This window comes from Limulus polyphemus, unplaced genomic scaffold, assembly GCF_000517525.1.
Source record: "Limulus polyphemus unplaced genomic scaffold, Limulus_polyphemus-2.1.2 Scaffold695, whole genome shotgun sequence".
NCBI classification, from domain to species: domain Eukaryota; kingdom Metazoa; phylum Arthropoda; class Merostomata; order Xiphosura; family Limulidae; genus Limulus; species Limulus polyphemus.
This window is the reverse complement of record NW_013666305.1, coordinates 439,042-447,974: the sequence shown is the minus strand read 5'-3', so window position 1 is coordinate 447,974 and position 8,933 is coordinate 439,042. Positions and strand designations below refer to the sequence as shown.

At 30.9% G+C, this 8,933-nt stretch overlaps 1 protein-coding gene across 3 annotated transcripts in view; it reads right to left on the bottom strand.

Moving 5' to 3' along the window:
• The window catches only part of LOC106460027 (CDK2-associated and cullin domain-containing protein 1-like), a 22,185-nt gene that overhangs the window by 9,432 nt on the left and 3,820 nt on the right, over positions 1-8,933 (bottom strand). For all 3 annotated transcript variants that reach the window (XM_013919711.2, XM_022386641.1, XM_022386640.1), the window contains 3 exons: positions 4,133-4,256; positions 1,821-1,923; positions 1,004-1,099 (listed from right to left, as the gene is read on the bottom strand). In XM_013919711.2, coding sequence (XP_013775165.2) covers positions 1,004-1,099; positions 1,821-1,923; positions 4,133-4,248 — 315 coding nt within the window. In that variant the 5' untranslated portion in view covers positions 4,249-4,256. The remainder of the gene's footprint in view (positions 1-1,003; positions 1,100-1,820; positions 1,924-4,132; positions 4,257-8,933) is intronic.

Below are 8,933 nucleotides of genomic sequence, written 5' to 3'. Positions count from 1 at the left end.
ACTAGTCTACTAAAACACAGCCAAGACAAGTTTCTTTTTACAGACCGAAGGTCGGTTTTTATGTTACTTGATACAGTAACATGAGTGCACCTGAGCTGTGTCGTTGTAACTTCTGTATTGTTAGCCAGGCACAGAAGAAAGGTCAATATAATGTATAATAATAAATATATATAAATGTACAATGTTATGAGATTTAAGCTATTTCGTCTAAACGTTTATGTTTTCATGTTATAATTTATGTTCATTGTAGAATGAAAAATGCACAATTTATGTTTATTTCCTAATTTTTTATGGTGGTTGCGAGATTGGTCAAATTTACCGAAACTGTACAGAGATTAATTACTGAAAACAACAGATAAAATATAAAGTTTTTTTTCTTAAGAAACGTTTGATAAATATTTGGACATCATAAAGATTTCGCATGTGAAATTTCGAAATTTTTTTGATGGAAATGTTAAGATGAAAATTACTTTGCATGATAGACAGGCAAGATGTGAAAAGAAAAAAAAGGCACGAGAGAAACATTGCTTTTCAAACCTTAAACTTAATAAAAAAAATTAGATATTTTGCATATGAAAGCATTGTAATGTTTACTGATACACTGCCAAATTTTGTTAACATTCGCTTACTAATTTAAAAGTTATAGCATCAAAACTATAACAAACACAAAATAGTTACGAGGTCAGTCCCATGGACCAAGCCCGGGTTGAAAGAGTTAACTCAGTACAACACAGAAACAAAATTGTTGTTAACCCAGTACAAATTAACACTCTGGTCACACTCCATTTGAAACTATTACACACAGAACTTGAAAGAAAGGGTAAAACCACAGTAATTAACAAATTAATATTAATTACAAATACCTACATACATACACAAACACACTTTCAATGACTCGTATCAAAACTTTTTCATGAGCACGAATGTTTAAACCTTGAAAAATGGCAAACACAAAACACGTGCACTTGAATTATTTACACATGTAACACAATGTTATACTTGCCATGTAAGTAAATAATGGAATGAGTCCTCTAAGGCTGGATTCAAACTGTTTTAATACTGAATCAAAGATCTTCACTAAAACCTGGCCTGCTTTAACCTGAAAAAAAAAATTTAAACAAAGAAATAATAATAACCACCCATAAAATGCTTTAAAACTATAAGACATACCTTAAATTTATTCAAGGAGTACATAAAAAATCAACACACCATCATATAAAAGTAATTAAAAACATGATCAGTCTGAAATAATTTTGTGATCAGTATATTATTAAAATTCACAATAAATGTTACACGAGGATTAATCTCTCAACAATTAAAAATCTTATGCGTAACATGCCACCTAAGGATGTAAAAAAAGTTTATCCAGTGAAAATTCAATAACAGTAGCTGACTTTTTAGAAAATATTTGAAAATTTATATCTTTAAAAATGATTAGTTTAACAGAACTTAAAAAGTTTCTCTGTTAAAGCTTTTTTTTTATATTTACACAAGATATTTACATTTCCACATTCCCAAGGAATTTCACCTTTTTATTGGTTTTCCTGATTGGGAATGCACGGTCCATCCATATTCCTTTAGTTATGACCAATGAAAGTGAACATATTGCATGGATTAAATAGAAACAATTCAAGAAGAAATACAACATTACATGAGGGAATGTAATCTTCCCAATAGTAAATGTAATTTTATTTCACTGTTTAAGGTAAAGAAACTTTCTGTAAGGTTTGCCAAGGAATATAAACATATATTCAGTGTTTTTTAACCACTGTTAATGTCTAATTTAGGCTACAGTACAATTTCAGATGTGTCCATCATACCTCAAGCTCATGGTTTACTTTCTCCCAGTGTATCTTTACTTCAAACAGAAGGTCGTGGTACAACCTTTCTGAATAATTCTTACAAACACATTTGTAGACACAACTGAAAAGAAACACAACAGAAAAAAACATTAAGTCTTTCCACTGTCTATTCTAGTCACATAATGCAAAACCAGAAAATGTAGAAATGCAAAGTAAAACCTTATTTTAGAGGAAACTTCTAAAAAATGTAATCAGAATTCCCACTTAAATAGATCCTAAATGTTAAATTTCGTCATGTGTTTTTGTTATAATCATTCACTGAAGCCAGAAAACGACCAATATTTTGTATAATCAACAACTGTGTACATCACTAACATTTCACTACGTGTTTCTGGTTACATTATATAATTACAGTGTTTTTTATACAATGAACTCCTCACCCTAGTTGCTATGGTAGTTTTTAAGAGCTGGGTGATCAGTGGAATTAGATAATCAATTAATTTGATTTGCCCAACAATTAATTTATTACATTCAGCTAATTGATTATTCTTACACAAGACTAGATAGTTGAAATAGTCAAAAACATTAATAGTCGGAAACACTCATTTCAATTAAGCCGAACACCATTCAACCAATCAAAAATAATAAGAAGAAATCATAATGGCAATATCTTGTTTACTTAGATAGTTAGAATAATAATAAAAATCAGACACTAATTTCAATTAGTTGATTATTTTCATGACACTGATCAAAGTAATCAATGCTCATGGATATTTAATTATATCAAGTAACCAAGTTATTACTCAACCAGCTCTAGTATTTATGCAGGGCTCACCCACCATATTTGCCACTTCATAGTGTCAGGCTAATATCACAAACGTTAAACCAATGTGTCAAGATTTTTGGCAAAAGTATACCCTACAACCCTCTCTGTACTGATCATGTCATGCCTATTTACAGTTAGTAATAAATACCTCTGAAAAAAGTTAGATAAGTATCTTCATTGAGTTGACAATAACAAGATTCCAGCACCGTCAATAACACAATTCCTACCTTCGATGGTTCCAATTGGTAGTTTACACAGTGCTGCTTGGGCAAATCCAAACATTCTATGATTCCTTTTTAGCAACTGACTACAATGATTGTATTCTCCAAACATCCACTGAATAAAAACCAAAACATAAGTTAACTTGAAAGCAGGAACAGATAAAGCCCACCATATGTAATCCTGTTAATTGTAGTTTTATGTAACTTTCACAAAGTTTTGGTATTTTCAATTTTTGCTAAAGTTCAATTAAGACATCGGTCAAGAGCATTTGGAATTAACATGAATCCACTCTATTGAATAAACAATTCTGAATGTTCACAATAAAATGTAGTTTAATTGGAAAATATAGTTGTTCTTTACACTTCACTTGGATACAAGCCAAAGTGTGCTTGGGGTACTTGAAATTTCCTTAAGTTATTATATTTTACTATGTTAACAGTTTCTTTTCAAACTGTAATATTTAATGCAGATAATTCAGTGATTTTTCATAAGAACTGACTGCAGGCCTAAATGGCTGTTTTAACTGTGATTTGGGCTAGTTGAAATTTCTTTTGTAAAGTTGAGATTGAGTATTACTTGCGATAGCTCATTTATTCCAGTAAATTGTTGTCATCATCATAGAAATAAAACATTCTATTGGTTGGTGATCTCAATCATGTAGAAGTTTGAATGCAACAGTGATTATTACAGAAAGCATCTTTTTTGACCTGTATCAAAAATAATTATGGCCTCGAAATGTAAAAGAAAAATAATATTGAATTATTTGGCCAAATCCAAAAGCTCCATAAAGGTTGTGTAGGGAAGACTATGTCAGTAAATCTATGGTAGCTGATGAACCTTCATATGTTTAGAGCTATCTTCAAATTTCTGGCTAGTGAATGAACTTTCAAACATAGCCCTAAAAAAAAGTGCAAAGAAAAACGTCAGAAATAGATCTGATATCAGTTACATTTCTTTGAACAAGGTGTTACAGTCCATTCTACAGAATCTGTTTGGCTGCATTTTCCAATTTTTAATAAAAAATTTAAATCCACCACAAATACTAAATTACAAAATCGGGATGAAATAATGTAAATGATAATTTTCAGATACTTTACTATACAATGAGGAAAACATCAATGGTATACATATGCAAGTGAAAAATACAGATTTTATGTAAGAAACTTTATCCCAGCAACAATCACAACTAAAAAGATCAGAATTAAAGCCAACACATCCTAAACTGTGTACCTCATTCACTGATAATGACTACAATGGATTTTCTACATAACTGCATACTTACCTATAGACATTCTCAAACGATACAAGTCCTCTATGCCCAATGGACTGTGTAAGCAGGAGATCAATAGCATTTTGAATTGTAGGCCAATATTCCTGCTCATACTCCGCGGAAATCATTTTATAACCTGTTTAATAGATAATAATAATAAAAAATTAAGATAGACATGAAAACTTATACAAATGAGCTAAAAAAGAGTTTATCATATTTTGTCACATTCCAAGGAATCAATGTAATACGTGACATTCGTAAATGGTTAAATTCTTTAATAATGTCAGTTTGTGCTACAACATTAAGTAAAATGTTCATCTTAAGAATTCAAACTGTTGAATATACGATTAACTGTACCTACTGTCAACTTAAGGATAATTAAATGATCTTTCTAACTTTTTTAATACTAAAAAATTTCACATTTTTTAAACGATTCAAAGCTATGGCCCAAAATTACCGATGTGAAACTAACAAACTGTTGATTAGTGTGGCAGTTGTATTAATATAACTTAGAAGACACTAGAAAAAACTTATAATACACATTTTAGAGGTAAGATTCACAGATCCTTACTGTCAAGTATCTATACACCCATGATACGTGACTTTCAGTTGTTTATATTGTAGGATTACGAGTATAGACAGTAATCATAATTCTGATTAAGAAGTTTGTTTCACTTGCTGGTTCCATGCTGGTTTGTGATCTTTCATATCAGTTGTATGACATATCCTGGCTAAGTATTATGAAATGGGAATAACCAGATCTCAGCTTTAACTTGATTGATTTCTACAGGTATTATGTAGCACATAAGCCAGTCATCTATACTCATATTATCTGACTTATTCAGTGCAGTTTTCCCAGAAGCATGTTTAGAAATACAGTCCACAAATGGTTTCTCCTTGGAGGTACTAATAAACTTACACTCCACCCTCCTCTTAATTTGTCCATGATTAACACAAATATCAGTCCTAATGACTTCTAGAGCTCTCCTTGATTTTGGTGCTTAAACCTTAACTTTTATTGATAAAACTTTTTTTTAGTATAAAAAGGTGGTTGTCAGCAATAGGTTGGTGTAGGTGTTGCCAATCCAGGAGCTTGTGGCCTAGATACACTAGTTTCCATCCAATTTGAGAATCTTTTAACTTTTGTGAAATATTTAATATAAAAACGTGCATGTAATTAAATCCAGTTTTGATACTCAAAAATATTTGATAAAAAACATGACAGAAGATTTATTTATACAAGTTGTACTTCTGCAGGTTCCCTGAAAGTGTTGTTTCACGAGAAAATAAAAAATGAAGAGTGACAAATATCTGTATTTCTTGCTTTTGAAGTTCATGTCATGCTGTGTTGTAGCCTATAAAGTGCATAATTTTTTCACGATTCATGATGTGCACATTTTGTTGATGTCTCAACAGTACAAATTGCAATGTTAAGCATGACTTATGTGACAGCACTTTAGTATCTACTGACTGACTGACAGACAACACCTTACTGTAGTGTGATACGAGTGGTTAAAACAGGTGGCCTTTAGACACGTTTCAGGGAAATGAACAGGATACACACACATATATAGATAAGACAGATATTTGCTAACACTTAATGTACAAAATAATTATGACAAATAATTTTTCACATTAGTTGCCCTTCCCCAGTGTTGTTTCCATAGCTGAACAATGGATGACATCATAATGAACCCATGCTTTTCATTCCAAATTTTGTGATGGGTCAAATTGGAATTATTAACATAAACTACACCCTCAATTGTGTACGAGAAAATACCAAGAATATGGTCAACTACAATATTAATAAAAACCACCTTTTGCCCATGTTGAAATGTAATAAATTATGTAGCTAGGTGACAATAAACAAAAAAAAATAATAGGCTTAGTCAGATAAATCTTGATTTATATTAATGGTAAAACCAACAGTGCTAATCACCTCTCCTCTCCCCTGTGCTTCCTTCCTCATAATCACAAGTGCTTTCAAAACCTTTTAAGTAAACTGAATAGGTTGAAAACTTTTAATTTTTCTACTTAACACATTCCCTTCGTGGCGTAAGTGATTTCTCTAATTATGCAATAGGAAAGTAAAGCCTCATTGTGAACCCTGTCTTAGATACAGCTAATTTTATGGTTTTATGTTATGTTTTATGACAGAATGACTGCATTGACAGCTTTCTCTTAAGTGTACCACCAGTGGTACACGATGTCCCGTCTTTACCCATTTAGGCTTTGGCCACTGGCGATGCACACTATGATTTAAAAAATAATAATAATCAAATGAACATAATATTTAATAATTTTTTTCAGAGTAGCTTTGCCATTTTTTAGAAAAATTATGAATATTTCACAATTTTATAGTTGTAAAAAAGGGACATCAGATAAAATAATCCCTACTGTGGATGACAATAGTTCAAAGCTTGTGATGACAAGCCTACAGTGTGCTTGGAGTTCTTCAACAACAAACATAAATCAAATTAGAATGAATTAAAATATTCCTTGTCTATCCCTTTTTTCCAATTTTCATAAAAGGCTTTCTGAAAAAAAAAAAATGTATAATTAGATTTTTTGCCCCACTTACTCACTATGAAAATGTTATTTCCATTTCATTTCTATCTTTATTATATTACAGTTTTCATAAGTTTTTATTTATGAAAGAAGTCTAAATTAATTGTTTTTTGTTTCAATTACTCACAATGAAAAATTTAATGCTGATCTCTAGATGTAATTTTAAAATAAAAAGTGATATAAACATGTATATTTGTTTTATTTCAGTTGCCCTTTTAACATGGCATCCGTGCTCCTCCAGTGGTACATGATGGAAGGCACGGCTTTATTACACAAAATAAATGCTTCATATAGGACTTTGGTGATATGAGGTACTGTTATATCTTACACATGGCTCACAACGTCATGAAACTGCTAATAAAAATTAATAGCAATTCTGAATTCCTAAATAAGGTATTTTAACTTTATATACAGTTGATGAAGTCTTTAAGACATTTTTTTTGGTTTCTGCCAAGTTCATCCAATAGATGAAAATCTCTTCTAGCAGATAACAAAACAAAAGTGAATGGAAGTGACGATGACTATAGTAGCATAAATGAAAGTTATAAATCAGTAGGACTAACTGCTGTAAGTGTATGAAAAGCAACATTAATATTATTCTTTCCTATTTATACATGATTTCAATTTTCATTATTATAGTATCGATAACGATTGTAGCAACCAGACTTTCAACTGTAAATATGGTTAATAATTTATTTAACAAATACAATCTAACCATAAGCAAATACCACTAATCACCCACCTCTATTACTGGAGAGTTGGAATACTCAGAAACACTAATAAATGATTACTTTATGTGAAACTAATCAATGAAATCTATACTCATGGTTATCGATTAATCAATCTCCCAAATCTATTACCTATGTTGTTGTTTGTTAAATTTCACACAAAGCTACTCAAGGGCTATCTGCACTAGCTGTCCCTAATTTTGAAGTGATAGACTAAGGGAAAATAAACTAGTCAACATCACCCACTGTCAACTCATTGGCTACTCTATTTAAATAGTGGGATTTGACTGTCACTCTTATAATTCAACCACTGCCCCAAAATGTGGAGTATAAATTTTTTTTGGCATAATGGGGCATGAACCTTGGATCCACAGTTTGACATGCTCAGCACTGAGCCGCTAACCTATTACCTATATATAGTATTATTTAGATTGAATAGTGTTATTTAAAATAATTAATCAAAATTATTGTAAAATTAGTTAATGTCATGAAAATAACTATAATTTCCAATTATTTCATTCATCCAGTAATCAAAGCTATGATTAATGTCATAAAAATACCAATTAATCTAAATTACTTTCCTATTATTACCATTTGATTATTCCAACAATTATACATCCTCACAAGTTATTAATACAAAATAAGACAAGACTTAAATCTTAGCCACAAAAACTGTTAAAGAAAAATGGAAGGTTTGAAAAAATGATAAGGCTCCTGGCTAAGGTATTTTTCCAAGAGTATTAAAAGTGGTTAAGGACTGCATAAATAAGTGCCTTATTAACATTTTTTGAGTGTTCTTGAGCAGATGACCAATAGATAGATAATGTTACATCTATTTTTAAGGAAGATGGCAAACATTATAGGCCAATTAGTCTTACTTCTGTGATGGTAAATATTTTGAAGAAACTTAATTATTCATGCTTTGAAAATTCATCTAACAAGGCTTACAATTTTATTGGACAGCCAGCATGACTTCACAAGAGAAAAAAGTTATCTCGTGAATTTTTGTGGCCTTCTTCAGAGACTTCACCACTTATACCGATAGAATAAAGGTGTAATTTGGTACACCTAGATTTTCAGAAGGCTTTTGACAAAGTGCAAGATTAAGGACTAGTAAATGAAATTATCTCTGTGAGTTAAGTTAGCTCAATGTAGTATGCTCTGGCTAAGAAAAGAAGAAACAATGGGTTGTAATAAATGGAGTTCAGTCAAACTGGATTGGAGTTGCAAGGGAAATACCTCAGGTCTTTGGTCTGGGACTCTTACTCTTTTTTAACCCTTTCTACATGAATCATGGGTCAAAGGACATGTCATCTTCTTTGTTGACTCGCATTCAAAATTTTATTGAACTATTATTTCATGAATTTATGTCAATAAGTTTGGTATCAATCTGTAATTATAATTCAAATTTTAGTATTATACATTACTCAGTTTCTAAATTTAAAGGTAAATATTAAAAAACATAATTAAACATCCATTTTTGTGTGTCACGTGGTATGGTGAATTCAGCACTGGTT